At 35.7% G+C, this 27,150-nt stretch overlaps 1 protein-coding gene across 1 annotated transcript in view; it reads left to right on the forward strand.

Moving 5' to 3' along the window:
• ADAMTS20 (ADAM metallopeptidase with thrombospondin type 1 motif 20) overlaps nt 1–27,150 on the forward strand; it is a 163,588-nt gene that overhangs the window by 131,730 nt on the left and 4,708 nt on the right. The window contains exons 30-37 of the mRNA XM_054591215.1: nt 4,570–4,743; nt 4,819–4,989; nt 10,046–10,246; nt 10,903–11,032; nt 11,240–11,334; nt 11,422–11,516; nt 12,163–12,296; nt 15,824–15,915. Coding sequence (XP_054447190.1) covers nt 4,570–4,743; nt 4,819–4,989; nt 10,046–10,246; nt 10,903–11,032; nt 11,240–11,334; nt 11,422–11,516; nt 12,163–12,296; nt 15,824–15,915 — 1,092 coding nt within the window. The remainder of the gene's footprint in view (nt 1–4,569; nt 4,744–4,818; nt 4,990–10,045; nt 10,247–10,902; nt 11,033–11,239; nt 11,335–11,421; nt 11,517–12,162; nt 12,297–15,823; nt 15,916–27,150) is intronic.

Consider the following 27,150-nt stretch of genomic DNA (forward strand, 5'->3'; position numbering starts at 1 on the left):
AAATAAGAAGCTTCTGCACAGCTAAAGAAGATATCAGAAAAGTGAAAAGGGAACTGACTGTATGGGAAAATATATTTGCCAATGATACCTTGGGCAAGGATTTGATCTCCAAAGTATATAAAGACCTCACACAATTCCACTACAGGAAGACAAACAATCCAGTTAAAACATGGGCAAAGGACCTAAGCAGACACTTCTCCAAGGAGGACATACACAGGGCCCAGAGACATATGAAAGGATGCTCAGGATCATTAGCCATCAGAGAGATGCAAATTAAAAACCACAGTGAGATACTATTTCACGCCAGTCAGAATGGCCATCATAAATCAACAAAATACAAGTGCTGGTGAGGTTGTGGAGAAAAGGGAACCCCAGTACATTGCTGGTGGGAAAGCAGACTGGTGCAGCCACTGTGGAAAACAGTTTGGAATTTCCTCAAAAAGCTAAAAATGGAACTGCCTTTTGACCCAGCGATTCCACTCTTGGGTTTATACCCTAAGAATCCCAAAACACCAATTCAAAAGAACCTATGCACCCCAATGTTCATAGCAGCACAATTTACTACAGCCAAGTGCTGGAAGCAACCTAAGCACCCATCAATAAATGAATGGATTGAAAAACTGTGGTACATTTACACAATGGAATACTACGCAATAGAAAGAAAGAGCTACTATCCTTCGCAACAGCATGGATGGAACTGGAGAGCATTATGCCAAGTGAAATAAGCCAGGGGGTGAAAGACAAGTACCATATGATCTCATCTATAAGTGGAACCTAATCAACAAAACAAGCAAGCAAGCAAAATATAACCAGCAACATTGAAAGAAGAAACAGACTGACAGTAACCAGAGGGGAGGAGAGAGGGGCATAATGAGGGAAAATAAGAGTAAGGGTTGTCAAGGAATGTGTATAAAGGACCCATGGACAAAGCCAAAATGGGGAAGGAGTGGGGGTGGGAGGGGGGTGGGTGGGGCAGGGGAAAGTGGTGGCAAGAAAATGGAGACAACTAGAACAACAATAAAAAATTTTTTTTTAAAGTATAGAAGGGAATTCAGAATTGAAGAAAAATTGGGATTAGATATTCCAAAAGTCTTTTGTAATTCAAAATGCTCTACTACTAATATATTGATACATTATTGATTCACTTGAAATAAACCACAGTTACAAGTAAGCAATTATAATAACACCAAAACCTTACTCAGTTAATAAGAAATTATAATGAATCAAGACAGACGATGCCACTATTTGCATTTTATTTATTTTTAAATTTTTAAATTGATTTTTAAAAAGATTTTATTTATTTTTAGAGAGGGGAAGGGGAGGGAGAAAGAGAGGGAGAGAAACATCAATGTGTGGTTGCATCTCATGTGCCCCCTACTGGGGACCTGGCCTTCAACCCAGGCATGTGCCCTGAACTGGGAATTGAATCGGTGACCCTTTGGTTTGCAGGCCAGCGCTCAATCTGCTGAGCCACACCAGCCAGGGCTAAATTTTTAAATTGATTTTAAAGAGTGGAAGCGGGGGGCAGGGGAGAAAGAGATAGAGAAAGAGACACAGATGTGTGAGAGAAACATCAACAAGTTGCCACCCATACTTACCCCCCTAGGATGGAACGTGCAGCCTAGGCATGTGCCTTGACTGGGAATCTTACTGACAACTATTTGGTTCATGGAACTATACTCCAATCAACTGAACCATTTTGCCAGGGCACTATTTACATTTTAAATAATTGTTTATTAAATAGCAGAGGGAGTCAGCTTTGATGAAACTATTGTAGTGCATATTCTAACATTTCGGTACCTTTACAATATAGCCAAGTTAACTATAGTAAGTATGAATTGGCTAAAATTCGCCTTCTCCACTTCCACTGTCAAATCTTTAAAGTGCCAGTCTTTGCACTGTTTTAGTATATTTGTGTATAGTCTACTTGGCTGATTTTTCCTGCCTGAACTAAATTATAGTGTTGGTGAGTTAGTGCATTCCCATCAATTACTTGTGTTATACTTGTAACTATAGCCTCACACTGAATGCTTATACATATATATATACAGCTCTGTACGGCTGTTAAATAAGGATGCGTATTTTGGGATTAGAGATGCACCCTGGGAGGTTCTGGTAGTAAGTCAGTGTGCTGAAGAGCGGGTGATCTGTCTTCCCAGCATGACTGTGGGAGGAATGGGCTGGGCAAGGGCAATGCACTCTGCTTTGGAAATGGTGAATTTCAAGCGCCTTTGACATATCCATGTAGAAAATGCATGAAAATATAAATGTAGAGCTCAGAATTATGATCAGGGCTGGAGAGAACATTTCTAAATTATTTAGAAATAGATGCATAGAAGAAATTGCTCAGAGAGCACTCAGAGTGTGTAGAGAGAAACAAGTTATAAACAGAACTCTGAAATATGCTAACATTTCAAGGCTGAACAGAGAAAATAGAGTCAGTTAGGAACTTGGAGAAGGTGCAGTCTCAGAAGAGGAGAGAGCTCTGGAACCAGGGGGATTTCATTCCCAGGAGCCAGAAAGACTCTACAGAAGGTGCTCAGCGATACTGAATGTGTCCGTGGGATTAAGAAAAGATCTGAAATGTTTTTATTGGATTTGGCAATTACAGTCACTGATAAGATCAGGCTAAGAAATATTTCATTCAAGTCATAAATTATCTGTTCAAATCTAAAATTGCAGCCACTCACACTTTTATACTCTTATCTCTAAAAAACTGAAAAACAAACATTCCTGGTTTTTTTTTTTAAAGCAGTAGTCCATTCTGTTTCCTTTCAGGGAAGAGGCCCCAATAGCAGTCACCCATGGTCTCAGGGCTTTTCTAAATGCATACTGTGATCAAAGGAGCAATAAACCATTGTGGTTTATTAAATTATAGAAAATTATATTGTCTGATAGAATGTCTTACTAAGCTGGGTTTTGTGAGTTATTTTTTTCCAGGTTTAGAGGCAGGAAGTTTTCCAAATGTAATTTATATTTTTGAAATTACCCCTGGAAAATGTTTGCAGGAGCCTTATTTTGGAGGTTAAACATTTTCGCAAGAGGTTCAGATAAGCTAAACTACATACAGATAGTTTAGTTTATTTAATACTGTGCCCTGCACAAAACACACATAATGTTATTATTGTCAACATATTAAGGAGCTGTATGTTTTTTTGTGAAAACATTCAGTGGGTTGGCACAATTCAACTGCTTAAACATAAAATGAATATAAGCTCTACAGAAATGTTTAATGTTCATAGGTTAAATAAAAGTTATCTTTGGAGTCCATTTCTGTTTATATATACAAGATAGAAAACAGTTCTAATGTGCCTTCAGAATAAAAATGCTGCACCCATCTGTAAGAAGAATTTGAGTCTATCAGGTGAACTAAATTCTTAGTTTTTGCGGGATTTTACTTTTCATTCACGGTAAAACCATATTCTGCAGATGCATATTTACTGTTGTGGAAAAAGAAATGACTTACCCTGGAACGCCTATAGAAAGAGAGAGCTTAATAAAGAACCTGATTTTTTCACCCTTATCATACCATAGTTGGCAACAGTGATGCGTCCCCCAAATATCACTCAAGGTGACTTTCAATCCCTTCTGGAATAAGGAGTATGAAGAAAAAAGAAACCTCACAAAATAAATAATATCGCTGGATGTTCTCCATACTTTATTAATGTTGGCATCACAGCTTACGTATGGCCAAGCTCTGCTGTTATATGAACTGGCATTTTAGAGCCGAAAGAGCCTGAGGGGTTGCCAAGTCCTTTCCCTGCCCCTAGGAGTAGCCTAGGGCGAACTCGGAGTCTGGGCTCAGAAACAACTGAGCTTCAACGCGCATCCCCACTAACTAGGGGCAGCAGCTCAGGCAAGTGACTTCGCATCTCTGCGTCTCAGGTCCTCAGCCCTGGTACTTCCACTGTAGAGCTGTTGCCAGGACTGGGAAGTGTTTCATGAGATTTTACAAATCACACAAAATCTTCATTGTACATATAAGAAAAATGAGGCCTGGAGAGGTTAAGACAAGTTTGCCTATGTTTACACAACCAGCTTCTCAAAACTTGTCCACTGAGATGTAATCATGAACCAACAAATTAGCAAATAATTGGATCCCCAAACTATAGTAGGTACTGCAAGTATAAAGATGAACATAACATAATCTTGGAATTGTTTCTTTGAGAGAGATTATGCATACATTGTAAGGATTTAAATGATGTTTAAAAACAATGTAGAACAGTTTTTGTTGAGTGGTTTTATAGATATTAAGTATGTTTAAGTCGGAAGAGAAGGTTACTAATTAGTCTGGAGTGCCTGGTATAATGTGTCATATAACCTGTCATAGTTCCCAGAAGACCTGACTAGGTTTTGCGAAATAAAATCTATTTGTATATTTGTAGAGATGCTTCCCATTAGACAACCTTGAGAATACTTATTGCATGTATTTTTTTTTTTATCAAATGCACGATATAATATCAAGCTAAGTTTAAATGAAATAAGAAAATGCCACGGCACTGTTTTGCTATTTTGACTTAGTTGAATGTTTGTTAGTGAGTTGTTCAAATCATTTGGGCTTCTCTGTAGTGCTCTGTGACCTGTGGCCCTGGAGTTCAGCAGCGGGATGTGCACTGCAGACTAAGAGGCGCTGGTCGCGTGGCTGAAGAAATGTGCGATCGGTCCACCCAGCCTCCTTTTCAGAGGCATTGCTGGCGCCAGGACTGCACACAGTACCAGTGGGTGGCAGGACACTGGTCGGATGTGAGTATTGACAGGTAAACTTTCAAAGAGGCTGCATAAGGGCTAGTGTCACTCATTCCGTCATTGCATTTCTAGTGCTCAACATCATGTAAGAAGAAAGAGACACGTCGGCAAGTGCAGTGCATCGATGCACAAAACATCCAAGTCAATGAAAGTTTCTGTGATCCTTCAACCAGACCTCTTTCGATCAAAAGGTGCCAGAACCTTCCCTGCAAGTATATTGTGGTAACTGGAGAGTCATCTCAGGTAAGGCAATGAAAGGAAGTAGAGAAGTTTTGCTCCTGGGGTAGGGGGGTGGGAAACACCTGCATCTAAAATTTGATGCAGGAGAATCTGGGTCTACATTTGATAATGGGGGCAGACAACAGTGTGCCTGTTAATCTAAGGAATAAAACCACTGGCAATTGGATGGTACAGATAGAATAATAGCAACATGGATGTTAAACAGTGCAGTTCCAAAGTGTCAGTTAGTGCCAACTGTGAAATCAGCTACTGGGAAGAGTTTGGCTAACTGACCCTGCAGAGTTGCCTGCTTTTTAAAAACAGCTTTATTAAGTGTAATTCACAAACAGTAAGCTGCATGAATTTAAAGTGTACAGCTTGATAAATTTTGATGTATGGATACACTCATAAAACCATTACCATAAATAAAGAGCATCTCTATCATCTCCCCAAATTTTCTTGTATTGCTGTGTAATTCTTTCCTCCTCTCCCCCTCTCCCTTCCTCACCTAACATGTAACTCAATCTGTTTTTATTTAGTGATCTTTTGCTATACTAACTTACATTCCTTTTTATATAAATGGAATAATACAGTATATACTATTTTGTGTGATGTCTCATAAATATTTTGAGATTCAGTCAGGTTGTATGTATCATTAATTTATTTCTTTTTATTATTAAATATTTCACTTATGGATATCTCTAAGTCTACTCACCTTTTCTTCTATGATGTCTGAATTGCCATTATCCACATCCAGTATATTTTTCAACTCAGGTATTGAATCATCTTTAGAAATTTGATTTCACTTTTTATATCTTCCATGTCTCTACTTAACTTTTTAAACATACTAAGTTATTAATAACTTTTTAATGTCCTTCTCTTCTAACTTGAACATCCATGTGTGTGCACTTACAACTTAGCGAATTTTCATATATTCACGAGTTTGTGCAACATCACCATACTCTAATATTAGAACATTTTATTGCCCCCCAAAGAAACTTCATCCCCATTAGTAGTCACTCCACATTTTCTTCTTCCCCCAATCCCAGGCGACCAGTTTTTTTGCCTCTATGGATTAGCCTGTTCTGGACATTTCATACAAATGGAATTATACAATATATCACCTTTTGTATCTGGCTTCTTTCACTTAACATGATATTCATAAGACTCACCTTTGGTATAGCATATATCAGTAATTCATTCCTTTTTAGAAATGAATAATATTCCATTGTAGGTAGGGCTGTAGTACATTTTGCTCATTCATTCAGCAGTTGATGGACATTTGGTTTGGCTTACTTTTTTATTATGATGACTACTGTTAAGAACATTTGTGTACAAATTTTGGTATGGCTGTGTGTTTTCAATTCTTTGGGGCATATAGCTAGGAGTAGAATTGCTGAATATTATGATAATTCTATGTTTAATTTTTAAGGAAATTCCAAACTGTTTTCCACAATTGCTGCATCACTTTGCATTCCCACTAGAAATGTTTAAGGATTCTGAGTTCTGCATATCCTCATTAACACTTATTATAGTATGTCATTTTGAATATACCCATCCAAGTGGTTATGGATGGTATCACATTGCATATTTGAATTTCATTTCTCTACTAATGATATTGAGCATCTTTTTATGTTTTTTAGCTATTTGTATATCTCCTTTGAAAAAAATACCTCTTCAAATTCTTTGCCTGATTTTAAATTGGGTGATTCATCTTTTTATGGTTAAGCTGTAATTCTTTATAGACTTTTTGGGTACCACGCTTTATCATCTATATGATTTGGAAATATTTTCTCCCATTCTGTGGATTGCCTTTCACTTTCTTTATAGCATTTTTTGATGCACAAACTTTCTTGATTTTGATGAAGTTAAATATATGTATTGTTTTGGTTGTTTGTACTTTAGGTATTATATCTAAGAAACTATTGACTATTCAAGGTTCACACCTATACTTCATTCTAAGAATTTTATAATTTTATTTTATAATTTTAGCTCTCACATGTAGGTCTTTGATACATTTCAAGTAGATATTTTGTATATGATGTGAGGTGTGATCCAACTTAATCCTTTGCATGTGGCTTCCCAGTTGTCTCAATCGGATGTCTGGAAAAGACTGTTCTTTCCTCATTGAATTATCCTAGCATCCTGGGCAAAAATTATTGGTCATAAATGTATGGTTTTTTGTTCTGAACTCAATTTTAGTCCCTGATCTATGTGTCTATCCTTATGTCAGGTCCACAGTCTCGGTTACTATAGCTTTACAGTAACTTTTGAAATCAGGAAGTGTGAGGGAACCAACTTTTTTCTTCCTTTTCAAGATTACTTGGTTATTTTATGTCCCATACATTTCCTTATGAATTTTAGGATCAACTTGTCATCTTCTATGTAAAAGCCACCTGGGATTTTGTTAGAAATTGCATTGAATTCTGATAAATTTGAGAAATACTGCCATTCTAATAGGTCTTCCAATCCATGAACAAGAGATGTCTTTCCATTTATTTAGGTCTTATTAATTTCTTTCAAGGACGTTTTATAATTTTAAGTGTACAAGTGAACTGCCATTTTTTTGTTAAATTTATTCCTAAATATTAAATATTTATGCTTTTGTAAGTGGAATTGCACTCCTAATTTCATTTTCTGATTGTCCACTGCTAATGCATTAAAATAGAATGGATTTTTGTATGTTGAATACATGTTAGCTATAGATTTTTTTTATTGGTGATTCTCTTTACCATTACCCTTCTATTCCTGTTTTACTTAGCATTTATATCATGAAACATGTTTTATTTTGTCAAATGCTTTTTCTTCATTTCTTGAGATTCTTGTGTGGTTTTTGTCTATTATTCTATAAGCAGAATAGATGTGTTCCATTAATTAATTTTCATATATTGAAATGACCTTATATTCTTGTAATAAATCTCATTTGGTCATGCTGTATAATCCACTTTATATGTTTCTGGACATTTTTGCTAGTATTCTGTTGAGGGTTTTTGTATCTACATTCATAAGAGATATTGGTCTATAGTTTTCTTGTGATACCTTTGTCTGTTGTTGGTATGAGGGAAAAACTGGCCTCACTGGATGAATTAAGAAGTGTTCCTTACTCTTCTTTTTTTGGGGAACGTTTTGGAAAAGCTGATGCTCATTCTTCTTTAAACATTGGGTGGACTTCACCAGCGAGGCCTCTGGTCCTGGGCTTTCTTTCCACTGTGTGGAATATTTTGATTATTAATTCAACCTTTTTATTTTTTACAGGTCTATTCAGATTCTTCCTCCTCCCCAGAGTTTAATGTTGTTGCTGTTTGTTACTGTTTGTTTGTTTAGTAACTTTTCTGAACTAACTGTAAAGTCTCTGTTTGAGTAGTTTGGTTTTCAGTGGATGACTGGACAGTGATTCCCTTAGATATCTGGAAACAGTAATCTCCAGCCTTTGCCAGGGGCTTCTGTGTGCGTGTGTAAGGCACCTTTAACACTCAGCCAGGCAGCTGACATCTCTTAACCTTCAGGTCCTGCTTGTACAGAGCCTTGACAGCAGCCAGAGGTGAGATTGTAGGCCCTTTTCAGATGCTTCCTGAACATGTGTACAGCCCCAGACATGTGCACAACCCCGTGCATGTCCATGACACTCTAGAGTCCTATGAATACATTGAATCTTTTCAAAGCCCTGAATAACATCTCATTTCCCAGCTTTTCCTTTGAAACCTCTTTCAGCTAGCCTATTGTTTACCCCAAATATGATCTCTGCAAAGTTAAACAATGGCCTTTAATTCAACAATTGCCCCTGGAGGGAAAAGTCTTTCAGCACTGGGTTAGCTTTAGTTAAGTTAAATAAAGGCTGCCTTGCAAGTGGGTTCTTCTAGAAAACCGCCAAACAGTTCAAAGAATAAGTCTCTGCAATGAAATCTTTGAAAGATGGCCAATCCTGGCCTGCCCCTTTGGTTCTACCATGTTTGTGGGGCTATTGATTTTCAAGGCTGCTGTGGAGCTGGGGAGGGGAGAATGGGGATAGGGCAAGTTAAAACATCACAAAGCTCCCTCTTCTGAGACTTATTGAATAAATGCTTCCTGAACTGCTGCGAGCCTTTGGTTAATTTCCAGAGTTCTGAAAAAGTTAATTCTGACAAATTTTGCCAGTTTTCTCATGGCTTTTATGAAGGAGGGAATTTTTGGAGAGCCTTTCTCTGCCATTTTAACTCACCCTTTTGGTCTGTTTGGATAGATGGATTTTTTCTCATTATGATGGACTGTATTTTCTCCTTTGCATGACATTTAATTTTCTATTGCATGTCAGACAGGAATTTTACCTTTTTTGGCTACTGGATATTTTTTATTCCTAGTCATATATTTTGACCTTCATTCTGGAATGTAGTAATCTGTAGGGAGACAGTTTGAACCTTTCTTGTCTTACCCTTAAGCTTTGTTACATCACACCAGTGCAGTGTTTAGTCTAGGGTTAATTTATTCCCCCCTGCTGTGTCAAAACCCTCCTGCGTGTTCTATATATTGTAGAATGCATGTATATAAGATTTGTCAGCTTGTGAGTACCAGATGAAGTAATTTCTATCTCTTTTGATTGGTTCATTCCTTAGCCTCAGTTGGTGTCTTCACATGTATGTATGCACTGGTCAGTCTGCTGTTCCCTAATAAATGTCCTTTATTTTAGATAATAACCTTCACACATGTTTTATTTCCCCAAAGCTATGCCTATTTGGGACATAAATTTTTATTCAGTTAAGATGGTCTTAGTAGTGTAATGGAATTGGAATAGTGTAATGCAAAAAACAAAACAAAACAAAAAAACCCCACAGGCAGTACAAATAGTCAATTTAGCCTGGATGTGGATCCTTTCCATTTATTGGTACAACTCTGAGAAAGTTAGCAAATGTCTCTTAACCTTTGTTTACTCATCTGTAAATGAAGCTAATGAATAGGCTTATTGTGGGGATAAAATTGCATAATGTGTGTATATTGTTTATATTTATGTGTGTGTGTGTGTGTGTGTGTGTGTGTACACATCTGGTAAATATTAGGCCCTGGTTAAGTTTAAGGATATTGTTTTCCCCTTGTAAATATTTTTCAGTGTTCCGGTAACTGTGGATATAGTTACCCACAGAGGATTACATATTGCGTTAGGATCCGATCTGCTGAGCTAGACAAGCTCAGTCAGCTTTGGCCTATAGACTATCCAGAATGCCCTGTGCTACCTTCGCCTCAGGTTTACAAATGCAATTTTAGCAGCTGTTTGCACATGGCCACTTGGAAAGCTGGAAAGTGGAGCAAGGTCAGTATATAATTATGAATTAAAACCTTCTGAATGAGACTTTCTAGGTGTGGGATGCTGATGTATCTGCACAGCTAACTAGATTCCAGAATTATTTCATACTGCTGTTGTCTAAAAATCACTTTATCAGTTACTTGTATGATTATCTCTTTTTCTATGCTTACTATAACCTACTTATATCTATTGCTCAGAGAGCCTCGCACAGTGGCTTGCATTCTGAGTAGATACTTAAATATTTATTGGTTAGGTGAAGAAGTAAATAAATTTAATATGTAAGTAATAAAAGTTACTTGCACTATATTCCATTTCCAATTTAAAGGATAGAAAACAAATACTGCTTTACAAACAGTAAATAACAATGAGAAAGAAACTAAATGGTCTTAAATAGCAACATGAATTAATGTTTATAAAGTATTTATACTGTGCTGTTTAATTAGCTATACAAAAGAAATCAAAATAAGCCAAAAACTGGGAAATATCAGATTTAGGCGAATGTGTAAGGATTCCAGTCTCCAGGGTATTTTTGTATGTGCAGTAGGTCTAGTTACTCTTGAGCAGTAGTTTGTTCCCAAAGGACCTAGTCTGAGAAGAGAGATGGATTCATTGGCCTTATTACCCATTATATACTTTACTTTCAAATTTTACTCTGTTTGCAGTGCTCAGTGACTTGTGGAGTTGGGATGATGGAGAGAAGAGTGGAGTGCATGGCTGAAGACGGTTGGTCCAGTGATTTATGTTTAAAGCGTTTAAAGCCAGATGCTCGAAAGAAATGTTATGTCAATGACTGTAAGTAATAGACTTAAAAATCTACCTCATACCTAAGTGTTCCTAAAAAGTTTCAGTTAAAATGTGAAGATAAATATTGGTAGTAGTCATGCTATGCAAAATGAAGTGCCTATTTTTGAAAGTAGAATATTTGTATAATTGCGTTAAATTCATGCCGTGTTTGTAATTTGTTCATTGTTGATAAGTTGTATTCAATTGTCTTTGAAGGTGAAACATTTACCAGCTGCAAAGAAATCCAAGGGAAAAACAACACTACTAAAGATGGTGACTATTACCTTAACATTGAGGGAAGAATTATAAAGGTATTATGAAAACAGTTCCTGTTTGATTTTATCACTGATTTTTGACTTTGAAAAAAGCTTTTCTAGATGTTTGCATTTTCCCTTTAGGTCTATTGTGCAGGGATGCACTTGGAGAACCCAAAAGAATATATATCATTGGTCAAAGGCGAAGAAGACAACTTTTCTGAAGTGTATGGTTTTAGGTATGAGATGTGTTTTGGCTAATCAGTGTGTTTTTTAATATTTCTTCAAGAAAATCAGAAAGTCCAGCATTCAGAGTGATACATGAATAGACTGGAAGTGGGACAAGTAATTTACTGTTTAGTGTAATCTTTATTGTATTTTTCCCATTACCATTTAGTCCCCTTATACCCCCCGCCACCTAGCAATCACCACACTGTTGTCCATGTCCATGAGTCCTTTTTCCTTTTTACTCAATCCTTCCACAAGTAATTTATAAGCAAGTGGACATATTAGGACTTAATGTTGTCCGTATCTGTTCAATCATATAATATATACCCACGGAGAAATGGACTAAGAGCCATACTGTGGGTGAACAGTGGGGAAACATTAAAGAAAATTTAAGAGCTATGTATATTTTTATACAAATCATATTAATTCCACTAACAAAAGCTAGGAGAGCTAGAGCTGAAATCTTTTTTCCACTAGTCTTGCCTTTCCCATTGATAATTTTATAAGTTCACCTTGAGTGATTTTTCTTTCTCATTTAACAACTTGTAGACACTGTCATATTGAAGAGTGGATCTTTTATCTTCCATTTTCAAGGTTTACCTACATTGCAGGCTGATGGTTACATCTAATACTAAAAATATTCTAATATCATTACAGACTACAAAATCCATATGAATGTCCTTTTAATGGAAGTAGGAGGCAAGACTGTGAATGTACAAATGACTACCTGGCTGCAGGACACACAGTTTTCAGCAAAATACGGATTGATCTCACATCTATGCAAATTAAAAGTAAGTGCTGAATCTCTATTTGTAAAATGAAAAGCCTCTCTCTGCTAATGAAAGTCCAACAATATGCTGGTATATATAATAGCTAGGATATAGCCAAGGGCTTAGCATGGGGCAATAGTTGCTAATAATTAAAAAAAAACAATTTAAGTTATATACTTCCCCTGCAATGACATGGACCTTGGGGACCCTTAATAAAAATGTAGTGGTAATGCTAGTGATAAGATACCTAGTGCCCTTCCAAGATATGACCCTCTACCTTCAATTTCCCAATTACATTAAGAATAAAGTTAACATCAACATAATTGTATAAACTATTTCAGGGCTTAAGGTAATTTTAGATTACAACTTGTCAAGTATTTTTCCATAAATGTTCTCATTTGATCTTTTTAACAATTAGTTGAGACAGAATTGCATCATGTTGTTGGAAATGAAGCAACTAAGATGCATTTGTTGAAATTAAGTGACTTGTCCAAATTCCTACAGTTAGTAACTGGCATTGCAGGAAGATTAAGTCTCATTCACAGATCCCAGACTAAGGTGAGGCTTTTTAGGGAGCAGCTTATAATATGGTCAAATATGCTTATGAAACCTAATAGATGAAGCCTGTCCAGAAAGTATCCAGCCACTACTATGAAAAATGGAGACATTTAGTGTCATGTTGTTTTAATTGCTGAGACTTCATAATGGATTTAATTTTCTAAAATATTTTATAATTGACTTTGACATTTAAAAAGTAAAATCAATCTGCATTTAAAAAAGAAAGGAAGGAAGGAGGGAAGGTAGGAGGGAAGGAAAGAAAGACTCCTACCTTTTGCGATGACATGGATGGAACTGGAGAATATTATGCTAAGTGGAATAAGCCAGTTGGTGAAAGACTAATACCATATGATCTCACCTATAAGTGGAATCTACTTAAAAAAATCAAAGAACAAGTAACGAACAAAATAAACCACAGGCATGGAAACATGGAGCAGACTGAAAGTGACCAGAGGGGATGAGGAAAGAGGACAATGGTAGAAGGAAGGGGAAGGGACTAGACAAAAAACATGTATGAATGACCCATGGGCATGGAAAACGGAGCAGGGGGTGGGAGTGGGATGGATGGAGGGGAGTAAAGGGGGAAAAAATTGAGACAACTGTAATAGAATAAACATGATTTAAAAATTAAAAGAAAAAAGGAAAAAGAACAAGAGATATTTATTGAAGAAGATACCAGATACAAGAAACATTGTACATAGGACAATGATGCTTCATTCCCCTTCAAAGTAGGCGCCTTGGGACCTCACACAGTTCTCTCAGTTGCCATCAACTGCCCCGTCATATTTTCCTGAATCTCACTGACAGTCTGAAATTTTGTCTCTTTCAAAGGTGATATTAGTTTAGGAAAAGCCAAAAGTCACAAGGTGCCAAATCTGGGCTGTAGTGGGGCTGAGTCCCCACGGTGCTTTGATGTTTCACCAAAAAATTTTGCATGAGGTGCGATGCACGAGCAAGTGTGTTGTCGTGATGAAGCTGCCAATCACCAGTTGCCCATAGCTGTGGCCTTCTGAATCACCCAGATAGTTTCCGTGGAGGAATGTTCAAGCTTAAACCAAAATTTGATGCAGATTTATTGGTCTACTCACTCAGTCATTTTGAATGTGATGGCTACACAATACACATGTTCACTCAACGGCATCTACCGCCCCCACTGACTAGTACAGCAAATGCATCATTGTTCACACATGTGCATTCCAGTCCACTGTCCTTGGCTGCCAGGTTACATCAGTGTTGGGCAAACTATTCTCATTATATTTATAGTGGTTGGGCTTTTTCCAAACAGACCTCATACACTAAGCAGTCTACCATCCTGGAGGTGACATATCTCTAGGAAAAGGCAAAGAAGTTAGTTTTAGAGGTAGAAACTCTAAATTACAATTGAATCACCAATGCCTAGCATAGTCCGTAAGTCATAAAAAGAAACAAAAAATGTCTTTTCATAGTGAATGCATGAATACATAATCTGTTTTATAGTCATATGATAATGACTATTAGTAGTAGTACTAATGGGTACCGTTTACTGATGATACCCGACCGCTACTGCAGTGGGGAGGCGTTAGGCTACTGCGGCCATGATCATGAACTCTGGAGTTAGACTGGGTGGAAATTTCGTGTTCATTTACTAGTTATGTGACCTTGGACATATGTCTTTAAGCTTAAATTCCCTTATCTGTAAAATGAGAGAAAACCCTCCTGGCTTTTTGTTTTTTCTTTTCATTTTTCCCTCCTTCTGTCCCCTGGTTTTTTTCAGGGATGGGGGGAGGTAGTGAGGATTAAGAAATAATACTTGTAAAATATCTAGTGAATGCCTTGCACACAGTAAATTCTCTATAAATAATCGTTATTATTTAATAATGTATGTGTGTCAGGTAATTTGCATTGCTCAGCACATGATGGGCACTGAGTAACTTACGTGCTGTTTATTAAGCTGTTGGTTTTCATTAATTTATCAAAAAAACCCCAAACAACAAAAAACCAACCCTGACATTTTTCCAGGCATTGGGCTGGGCCCTGAGGGTGCAATGTTTAATGTGTACATTTTCAACTTGCTAGTCTCTTTTCCTTCCTCAAACCTGTGTGACAAAAACCCAGTTTTGATTGAGTTAAACCTTTCAGCCACTCGCAGTTGCGCCATGAATTTTCTGTGGCAAATAATACATTGCCCTTACGACTCATCTCACTGTAAATGCGTAACTGCTGAGCTTACAGGACCCTCACACTCCTGAGTAATTCTGCTGCACTTCCTTCGCCATTCCCTCCCCCGCTTTCCTAAAAGTCTCACATCTTATGTTCTAGCGGCAACCTTCACATTTTTAATATTCCACTTAAGTCACTCATTGCTAATGATCTTGTTCTTATCTCACTGAGAAAATAAGAGCCAGAAGGGAATTTCCACCAACTACCACTGCCACTTCTACTAACCTACCTGAATGTTCACCATAGACTTTGCCTTCTAACCTGGTTACTGCGGGTGAGCCGTTCCCACTCCCATGTAAGGCCACCCTCTCTGCTTGTGCTCTAGGCTTGTCGTTTTGTGCTTACACAAGAACATTATTTCAGCAAACTTTCCTTTCTCTCTCTTATCTCCAGTCCTTCCTTAAGTTCCCTAAAGCCAATGACAAATTCTTGGTTTTCATCTAACTTGAGCCATCAGCAGCATCTGGCTTTCAGGAAACCACACTCATTGTTTTGCCCCTTCCTTGGCCACTCTTTCATCCATCTTTCTCACCTTGGCTAATTACTCTTCATCGTCCACAAAAGTGAGTGTTAAAGAATTCCAAGGCTCAGTAATTCTCTTAGGGATCTTATTCAATTTATAGATTTCAAATACCATCTATTAGATGACAGTCCCAAAGTTTATCACATTTTGCTTAAAATTTTGAATTCTATAAATGTATTTAAGAATATAATAGGCACAGGATGTTTTGCAAAGAAGATTGAAACATATACCATCTCAGTGCTAAAGAGTTTTGTTTATTATATTCTAGCTACAGACCTTCTGTTTGCCCAGACGATGTATGGAAAAGCAGTCCCCTTTGCTACAGCTGGAGACTGCTACAGTGCCGCCAGGTGCCCACAGGTATTTCAGATATGCTTATTTCTCCCTAACTAGGAAAAAATTGATAGTTTCTCTTCATTTTCTTGATCATAATATTACAAGAAATGTAAGTGGTCAGAAAATACAAACTTCGTATATGAAATTTATTTCAAAAGTTATAGTAAGCTTTGGAGGAAAAGCATTTTTTTGGTGACAATATTGGGTTTGTTTGAAAGGTATAATAACAAGAATTTTAAATTGTTCAGATTCTACTTCGTCTCCTATGATGCTGTATTATTTTTAATCTTTCTGCTTGGTCCATGGAAATGAATGGATCACAAGCATGTGACTTTCTACACCCCGGCTAAGATCAGTTATGTTAGTGACCTGGGTCTGTAGCATTCCCAGAATTCTTTTCTATCATCTCTGAAATAGTACAGTACATTTCCATGTCTTTATTCTTGTTTTATTCCTTTATTTCTGGAGTTCTCTATACATACCCTTCTCTGGCATCTGTGATTTCTGGAACGGAAAAGAGATTCTCCTTTAAAGGAGATTTTTATAAGTCCATGTGAACAACATTTTTATGGTAAGATAGAGAGACATAAAGCTTACATGAATATAAAATTGCCAGGTAGATTCCTAGCTCATTTTAAAAATCATGCACAAGTGGTAGTAATTATATTATTGATATCATTTTGAATAAAAGTAGCTAATGGTTTGTCATAGGATTCTGTTTTTGAAATCTCCATTCACAGTTTTCATTAGATGATGCAGGAGGTATGCTTATGTTAGAAAGAGCATTTTCTATATTAGAGAAGATGGCTTGAGATAAAAGGACACTAGAACTATGGGCTGAAGCAAATAAGGAAAATGTAATTGGAATAAACATATAAATCTTAGGTCCAGAAATGCAGATAGATCTTGGCAATGTTTTGAAAGACTTAGGTGTTTTATTCAAGCACCATGAGTTAGTTCATGATAACTCATTGAGAGCATGCAATGATTTCTAAACAAACTAATACAATCACAAGGCACCACAGAACAATATCAAGACCAAAAGAGTTATTCGTATTATATTTATTTTTTAATTTCTGTTGGGAAAAATAACTTCTATGTTACCTAGGCGTAGGAGGTGGCAACCAGCGGGGGAAAAAGGGGTTTAAATCATGTCATATGAGGAAACCGAAAAAGGTGGCTATCTTTAAGCCTTCTACTATCTTTAAATAATCAAGAGATCCAGGAACCAGGAGTGGAGTCCGTGTGTGCTACATGAGGCAGCATTAGCAGGGGACCAGGGTCCAGCTCAGGATAAAGAAGGCTTTTGACAGAGAGGGATGCCCACAAAGAGACGCCCGAATCTGAGGCCCAAATAAATCACTAATGTTTGCCTATATTTTTTTATAAACAGATCTGGTATCCTACAACCTTGCTGAACTCATTTAGTAGGTGTAATAGTATTTCAAATGGGTTCCTTAGGATTTTCTGTATACCTGGTGATGTTATCTACAAAGGAAGATAGTTTTACTTTTCCTTTTGCAATCCGGATACCTTTTAGCTCTCTGTCTTGCTTCATTGCTTTAGCTAAAACTTCCAGTACAGTGTTGAATAGAAGTGGTGAGAGTGGACAATCCTGTCTTGCTTATAATTTTAGGCAGGAAACAGTCCTTCATCATAAAGTCTGTTAATGGAGAGTATTTTGTAGATGTTTTGATCTGGTTGCGGGAGTGCCCTTCTATTCCTAATTTAAGTGGTTTTATCATGAAAGAGTGTTGAATTTTGTCAAATGCTTCTTCTGCATCTATTGGGATGATGCTGTGGTTCTTGTCCTTTCCTATTGTGACATGGTGCATTACACTGAACAACTTCATATTCCTGGGGAAAATCTCATGTGGTAATGGTGTACAATCCTTTTTATATGTTACTACATTTAGTTTGTTTTGTGAAATTTTTCACCTATATTTATGTGATAGTGGTCTACCGTTTTCTTTTCTTGTGATATCCTTGTGTGGTTTTGCTATCAGGGAAATACTGGCCTTCCAGAATGAATTGAAAAGCATTTCCTCTTCTCTTTACTTTTTTGAAGAGTTTGAGAAGAATTAATTCTTTGAATGTTTCATAGATTCATCAGCAAAGCCATCTGAGCCTGGGCTTTTCTTTGTAAAAGTTGTTTTAATTAGTAATTCAATCTATTTACTTATTGTAAATTTATTCAGAGTTTTTAGTTCTTCTTAAGTCAGTTTTGGTTGTTTGTCTTTCTAAGAATTTGTCCATTTCATAAAAGTTAGCTAATTGGTTGGAATACAGTTGTTCATATTGTTCTCTTTACAATCCTTATATATTTCTCTAAGATTTGCAGTCATGTTCTTTCATTCCTGATTTTAGTAATTTGAGTCTCCTCTTTTTCCATGGTTTGTCAGTTGTTCCTTTCAAAAACCCAGCTTTTGATTTTGTTGCCTTTATCTACTTTTCTATACTTTGTATTTCATCAATCTCCACTATTCTTTATCATTTCTTTCCATTCTTCTTGCTTTAGATTTAATTTGCTCTTCTTTTTCCAGTGTCTTTAGGTAAAAGGTTAGGTTATTGATAATGAGATCTTTTTTCTCTTTTAATATAAGCATTTACAGCTATACAACTTCACTTCTTTTGCTTCATCCTTGAAATTTTGATGTGTTGTGTGTTTATTTTCATTCTTCTTAAAGTATTTTCTATGATCACTTACATCTTCTTTAACCAGTTGGTGATTTTAGAGTGTGGTGTTTAATTCACATATTTGTGAATTTCCCAAATTTCCTTCTGTTATTGATTTTTACTTTCATTCCAATGTGGTTGGAACACACTTTGTAATATTTAATCCTTTTAAATCTATTGAGGCTTGTTTTATGGCATAGCATATGGCTATCCTGGAAAATGTTCAATGTGTGCTTGGAAAGAATGTACATGCTGTTGTTGGGTGAAGTCTGTCAGGCCTAGTTAACGTATCATTTAACTCTTCCATTTCCTTGTTAATCTTCTGTCCGGTTGTTCTATACACTGAAACTTTGCAATTATTATTGTTAAATTGTCTGTTTCTCACTTCAATCTAATTGCTTTATTTACTTTATATTTGATTCATTTACTTTGGGGTTTTGTTGTACATGATTGCATGTTTATAATTGCTGTTGCCATAAAATATTCCTCTTTAACTGTAATACCTTTTTTTGTCTTAAAATATAATTTATCAGATATTAGAATGGCCACTCAAGGTTGCTTATAGTACATGGTATGTATGTTTTCATCCCATTTACTTTTAACCTGTTTATGTCTTTGTCTCCTACAGTGAGCACTTTCTTGGATCTCTGTCTTTTGATTCTGTTGTTCAATGTCATTATTGATATGTCTAGATTTATATTTGCCATTTTAATTTTTGTTTTCTATATGTCTTGTTTTTGCTCCTCTCTTCCTTCTTTACTGCTTTATATTTTTTTTCAGTGAATGTTTCCTAGTGAAACATTTTAATTCCCTTAATTTTCTATATTTTTTTGAATTGTTTTCTTAATGGTTGCTCAAGGGCTTACAGTATACCTCTTATCGGAATCTACTTCAGATTTATACAATGTAATATCAGTGATATATTGAAACAGTAGTCCTATATGTGCTCTATTTTCTCTTCCCTTTTTTTGCGTTGCTTGTTAAACATATACTATCTCCATATTATAAAAATGTGTTCAGTTTGTTACATATTATTACTCTATGTATGAATTTAGGTCTTTTTTTTTCATTTCTTCTGCCATATTCTCAAAAACTCCATAGTTTAATGAATCTTCTTTATTTAACATTTTGATTCTCCTCATTTTTTCCTGTAGATTTGATATCAGCTGGTATCATTTTCTTGCTCTAAAACAACTTTGTTTTTACCTACCTCATTTATGATATTGAGATCAAATATAAATTACATTTATATATATTATAGGTCAATAATATAATTATGTACATAGTGGTTTATATAATTGCTTTTTAAGTCAGTTAAGAGAAAAAATGCAATTATAGTATATTTTATACTTATTACCAGTACTCTGTAGTTGTTTTGTGTTGATTTGTATTAATGCCTGGTGTCACTTGGTTATAACCTAAATATTTTTCTTTCCTATGTCTTGTCAGACAGGTCTATTAGTAACAGATCCTCTCACTTTTGTTTATCTGGGAATATCTTTATTTTGCCTTCATTCTTGAAAGATTGATTTTCTTGTTATAAAATTATTGATTTCCAGTTTTTATTTTTGAGCACTTTAAATATGTCATCCCACCATCCTCCAGCTTACGGGTAAACAGTAGAAGTCAACTTATCTTATCGGGGTTCTCACTTATGTGCTCATTTTTCTCTTGAGGTTTTCAGATTTTCTTTCTTTCAACATCTTTACTGTGACATTTTAGCTGTGAATCTCTTTGTGTCTACCCAACTTGGAACCTATTGAGCATCCTGGTTATTTAGATTAATGCATTTCACAAAGTTTGGGAAAATTCCAACCATTATTTCTTCAAATACACTTTCCTCCTCTCCTCTCCTCTCCTCTCGGTACTCCCATGATGCATATGCTGGTGCAGTTATAGTGTCCCTGTTTCTCTGAGTTTATTTTTCATTTTTTTCCTCCCTGTTCTTGAGATTTTTATCATCACTATTGATAATTTTTAAGTTTGCTGATTCTTCTGCAAACTCCAACCACTGTTTGTTCTAGTGAAATCTTTATTTTGGCCATTGTACTTTTCAACTTCAGAATTGTCCTTCAGCTCTTCTGGTAGGTAAATTTCTATCTCTTCACTGATATTTTGTAGTTGATGAGAAGCTATCTTGCCTTCCTTTATTCTTTTAAACACCTCGTTGAGGTGGGGAGGAGAGGACAGGTTTTGTTCAAAGGTCATAGAGGCTCACTGTTCTTATCTAGAGTTCATAGATTTTTTTGCATTAATTTTTCTCCATTTGCTATGTAACCTTAGGATAATTTCCTGAGACTTTAAATGGTTGTATCTTATCGCTGTTACCAGTTATGGTTGTTTAACTGGCTATATTTTTAAAGGTAGTTAACTTTTCAAAGAAATCTCATTCAATTTTTGAGGCTAGTGAACTCTGTTCATGTCCGTTTTTCTCCCTTTCTACTTCAGTCATACTGGTCTACCAGAGGATTGTCTCTCTGATGGTGACTCTCTGATCTACATCTTCTATTCATTTCCCTTCCCAGGACCATCCTTCTGCTCCTGAACTCCCCTTTCTGAATCTTATACTGTGTCTCTTTGGACACCTGTTCTAAAGTCAAGGATGAGCAATATAAAACTTACAGCATTCTAAACAATCTTTTCCCTCACATATGGATTTCTAAATATAATAACACTTTCATTTTGACCCACTTAAATAGAGACTATTCATTCTTCAAAGACCAACCCATGCCAAGACTGGTCAACTTTATCCAACATCTCATCTTCCTTCTAATTTATGCCTTTTGGTCATTCACTAGATGTAATTAGGGAAAAGTAAATTAAGAATACCACCTACAGATGTGAGGAGGCTCCAAGGTCACATAGTTGTCATTACTTTGGAAAGATCGCCAAGTTCTGGGACTCTGGTCCTTTTCATTACATGTTGAATTGAGTAACATCTGGTCAATGAGACATCAACAAAAATCATGGGAGATTGGTATACAACTGTCAAGTAGAATCAAACTTTTTATCTCAGTAGTGAACTTTCCTTATAAGAATATCTTAACAGCCCTGGCTGCTGTGGCTCAATGGATTGAGTGGGGGCCTGTGAACCAAAGGGTCACTGGTTGGATTCCCAGTCAGGGCACATGTCTGAGTTGTGAGCCAGGTCCCCAGTAGAGGGCATGTGAGAGGCAACCACACATTGATGTTTCTTTCCCTCTCTTTCTCCCTCCCTTCCCCTCTCTTTAAAAATAAATAAAACCTTAAAACAAAAAAGAAAGCTAATTCTTATAAACAAAAAATTTCTCAATGAGCATGGAATCTGATTAAGAGGTATTAGTACAATCAGGTTTTAAAATGATGACAGCTATTTCCATTAATTTCTAAATCCTTTTCTTCAACTTCTATGTGACTACATTTTCCCCCTACAATACCCTGAGGAGGAATTTATGCAGCTGTAAACTGTGTAATTCTAGTTTATAGTTGGAGAAAGAGACACTCCGTATTAACAACCTGTCCCAGATCCTTAAAAAGTGAGAGGCAGAACCAGTAAGGTGAGATGGCTCCTTAGTTCTCTAGCCATTTGTGGAACACAAAGCTCTATTTAGATGGTATCAGGCATAGGTGTGTGTTGCCAAGAGGAGCTATGCTCATTCAGTCTGTATTCAACTGCCTGAGGTTAGTGTTACAAAAAATATACACTGCCATGTATTCTTAGAGATGTTTTGTCAAATATATAAACCAGATTCTGTGTTAAGTTACACAACATTTGCATGAATACTCTCCAGATGTTTGATGTCAGAGAAAGAACTTATTCTGTTGTTTGGGATTCGTCAAAACCACATCCTCTGTGTTTGCATATGACAGGGCACCCCAGGACATGAATGCTAAAGAGAGAAGGGATGCATATGGCACTCTTTAGGGAAAATAAACTTTGCCACATTGCAATATAAGATGAAGTTTAAGGAGTGTGATGTGAGTTTAGAATACATATATCAAAAGTGAAGTAAAGTATTTGGTACTTTTTACAGATCCACAACAATAAAAACAATGTAGCTTTTTAGCTATTTTGTAATTAATATTGATTACATAAGAGCAAGAGAAATAACCTCGTTCAGCCAGTGCTGGTGGATCATGGCCAGCATTCATTCTGAGTATACAGAGGTCGTTGTTAAGGATTTTGAACGTGTATTCTTTATTATCTACCCTTTTAATTATATTCTTTTGATCATCTTTCTCCTTATTTTTACCCACTTGATCTGTCTTGTTACTAAAAGTGATATATTACAATTTCCTATTAGGGCGTTTCTATAGCCTTTTTGAATCACTTTGTCTCTATCACAGTGTGGAGTTGGGTTTTGTTTGCAAACCAACTGGAAAATATTTCTCTTTAAATAGATGTCATAGCCATTTACATTAAATACATTTCTAAAAAATAGTAAAATTGCCTTTTCTGGTATACAGTTTTAACATATGTACAGACTCCTGTTACTGTCACCATCAGAATATAGAACAGTTCCTCACACCCCTTGCCTGCGGTCAGCCCTCTCCTCCCATGGAAATCCTTGTGAGCACTGATCTGTCCTCCGTTGCTATACTTTTCTCTTTTCTGGAATATCATCCAAATGTCATAGAAATAGAATCATATAGTGGGTAACCTTTTGGGATTGGCATCCTTCCATTCAACATGATGCCTTTGAGATCCATCTGTGTTGCACCAATCAGTAATTTGTTCCTTTTAATTGCTGAGGATTACTCCATCATATTGATATGGTATGGTTATCCTACAGTTTGTCCATTCATCCATTGGGAGAAAATGGGTTGTTTACAGTTTTTGGAAAGTAGGAATAGAGCTGATGGCACATTTGTGTACAGGTTCTTGTGTGAATGTGCATTTTCATTTCTCTAGGATAAACGCCTATAAGTGGGATTGTAGGGTTATATGGTATGTGTGTGTTTAACTTGACAAGAAACTGCAATACTGTTTTGTTTTGTTTTTTTTAGAGTGACTGCACTGTTTTGTATTCCCACCAGCAAAGATTAATGTTCCAGTTGCTTTGCTTTGTTAGTATTGCTAAGTTTTTAGTCTGTCTCCCCATCTTCAGTAATATCTCATTGTGGTTTTAACTTGCATTTCACTGATGGTTAATGGTGTTGAGCATATTTCTTGTGTTTGTTTGCCATCTCCCTCCTTGGTGAAGTGTATGTTCACGTCTTTTGCCCCTTTAAAAAACCAGGTTGTTTCCTTACTGTTTAGTTTTCAGAGGATTTTATAATTCTGGATACAAGTGCTTTGTTGGATATGTTATTTGCAAATATTTTCATCTGGTCTGAACCTAATCTTTTATATCTTTTTAGTGTCTTTCCAAAAGGAAAAATTTTAATGAAATCAAATTTATTGTTTTTTCATTATGGGCTCTACATTTAGTATCATATTTAAGAACTCTTTGACTAACTCAAGGTTCTGAAGATTTTCTCCTATGTTTTTTAAAAAACTTTTATAGTTTTATGTTTTACAGAGAGACCTATGATTGATTTTGAAGTTTGAGTTTTTGCATATAGACATCCAATTGTCCTAACATTTGTTTAAAATACAATACTTTCCCCACTTAATTGCCTTTCCATCTTTGTCAAAAATCAATTGTCATATTTATGTGGATCTATTTCTGGACTCTATTATCTTACTTTGATCTACCTATCTCTTTTCTTACCAACACAGCACTCTCTTGGTTATGATACTTTTATAATGAGTATTAAAATAAGGTAGTGTGGTTCTTTTAACTTTATTTTTTGAAATTTGTGTAATTATTTTAATTTTTGTCTTTACAAATTTTAAAAATAATTTACAGTAGATCTATCGGTCTAGATCTCATTTACAATAAAATATGTATAACATATTTTAAAATGGTAAAGCATAATGATAAAAGGAGCAAACATAGACCAACAAGTCAGCCAGAGAAGTGGAATATTATAACTTGCTTATGCCTATATGTTTCTCCTCTATCTTATTTATATCCATAACTAACTTTTTCTTTGATGCAGCCAATTACTCAAAGGCAAATACTTCATTTCCTTGAACTCCTGGTTCTTTTTGAATTGGCTATTAGGATTTCACTTATTTTTAAATTTTTTAAAATTTTTCAATCACAGTTGATGTAGTGGGTTGGCCAAAAAAATCTATTTTTTTCCTTAAAATAAAGACATTTTTCATTTGTACCAGTAACTTTATTGATTTGGATATTATGATTAAGTCAGCTATCTCCTGTGTGGTATAACATTGATTTTTCTCAATTAATGTCTTGATTTGATCGTTATCAACTTCGACTGGTCTACCTGACTGTGGAGCATCATCCAGCAAGAAATCTCCATCACGAAACTTTGCAAACCACTTTTGACACATTCAATCAGTCACAGCACCTTCTCCATACACTGCACAAATCTTTTTTTGTGTGTTTCAGTTGTGTTTTTGCCTTTTGTGAAGTAATAAAAAATATAATATGCCAAAAATGTTGCATATTTTCTTCCATATTCAATATTAAAATGGCTACACAAAAACGTACCAATTTTGATGTTCTTTTACATGTACACTGATATGACAGCTGTCGCAATACGATCTAACAGAATTGTTTTGAATGAAATTAAAGATAGCTAAGCACTACTAAAGTCATCTTATAGAAAAAATTAAATGAACTTTTTAGCCAACCCAGTATTATACAATATTATTTTCAGGTGTACAACATAGTGAGTGGATGTTTTTATAACTTTCATTGTGATCATGGATAAGTCTAGTTCTCATCTGAACCATACTAGTATTTAAAATAACACTGACTATATTCTTTATGCTGTACTTTATATCCCTGTGACTTTTTATAACTGGCAATTTATACTTATTAATTCCATTACCTTTTTTACCTGTCCTTCCAACTCCCTCCCATCTGGCAACCATCCATTTGTTCTCTATTTATTTTGTTCCTTAGATTCCACGTATAAGTGAAATCATATGGTAATGACTTTTCTCTGACTGACTGACTCCACTTACTCCTCTAGGTCCATCCACATTGTCATTAATGACAAGATTTCCTTCTTTTTTATGGCTGAGTAATATTCCAACTCTTCTTTATCCATTCATCTATTGATGGACACTTAGGCTGCTTCCATATCTTGACTATTGCAAATATGTGTACCCCTATGTTCACTGCAGCATTATCTTTTTGAATTAGTGTTTTGTATTTCTTTAGCTAAATCCATAGAGTGGAGTTGCTGGGTCATACGGTAGTTGTGTTTTCCATAATGACTGCATCAATTTGCAGTCCCACCAGGAGTGCGTAAGGGTTCCTTTTTCTCCATGTCCTCACCAGCACTTCTTTGATTTGTTGGTGATAGCTATTCTGACAGGTATTAAATAATATTTCATTGTGGTTTTAATTTGCATTTGCCTAAGATAGTGATGTTGAGCATCTTTTCAAATGTTGTTGGCCATCTGTATGTCCTCCTTGCAGAAGTGTCTATTCAGGTCCTCTGCTCATTTTTCTAATTGGATTGTTTGTGTTTTTTGATGTTAAGTTGTACAAGTTTCTTATTTTGGATGTTAACTCCTAATCTTATCAGATGAATCATTGGTGAATATCTTTTCCCATTCAGTAGGTTGTCTTTATGTTTTGTTAATTTTTTCCTTCAGTGTGAAAAACTTTTTAGTTTGATGCAGTCCCAGATGTTTATTTTTGTTTTGTTTTCCTTGCCCAAAGAGACATAGTCTAAGACATATTGCTGAAAGGAATATCAACAAGTGTACTGCCTATGTTTTATTCTAGGAGTTTTTATGGTTTTGGGTCTTAAATTTAAGACTTCTATTCATTTTGAGTTTATTATTGTATATGTCGCAAGAAATTGATCCAGTTTCATTCTTTTGCATGTATCTGGCCAGTTTTCCCAATGCTATTTATTAAAGAGAGTGTCTTTATTCCAGTGTATATTCTTGCCTCCTTTGTCATAGATTAATTAACCAAATAGGTGTGGGTTTATTTTTGGACTCTCTATCCTGTTCCTTTGATCTCTGTCTCTGGTTTTTATGCCAGGACTATGCTGCTTTGATTACTGTATCCTTGAAGTATAGTTTGATATCAGATAGTGCAATACTTCCAACTTTGTTCTTTTTATAAGATTGCTGTGGCTATTCAGGGTCTTTAGTAGTTCCATACACATTTTAGGTTTATTTGTTCTTTTTTCTGTAAGAAACACCACTGGTATTTTGGTAGAGATTGCATTGAGTCTGTAGATTGCTTTGGGTAGATTTGCTGTGAATTTTAACAATGTTAAGTATTTTACTTCTTATTGTGGTCTCGTCTAAAAAGTGTCAAGAGTAGAAGAGGAGGTAAACTTCTTACTATTTTTAAAAAACATTTTTTAAGCAGCTCCGGTATCAAACTAATTTTTCAAGTTAACAGTTAAGTTTAAAATGTACACTTCCTTAATCTTAAGTATTTAGAATGGAAGTATTTACTCAATCACTTACTAAGACCCATAGGAATGTGCCAGTATCTTCATGGCACCTGTAATTCTCTCTATATATTGCATTACATTTATTAACACACCTATGCTGTT

The sequence above is a fragment of the Pteronotus mesoamericanus genome, unplaced genomic scaffold (genome assembly GCF_021234165.1).
Source record: "Pteronotus mesoamericanus isolate MK-2021 breed Mesoamerican mustached bat unplaced genomic scaffold, CSHL_Meso_final scaffold_21, whole genome shotgun sequence".
In the NCBI taxonomy this organism is placed as follows: Eukaryota; Metazoa; Chordata; class Mammalia; order Chiroptera; family Mormoopidae; genus Pteronotus; species Pteronotus mesoamericanus.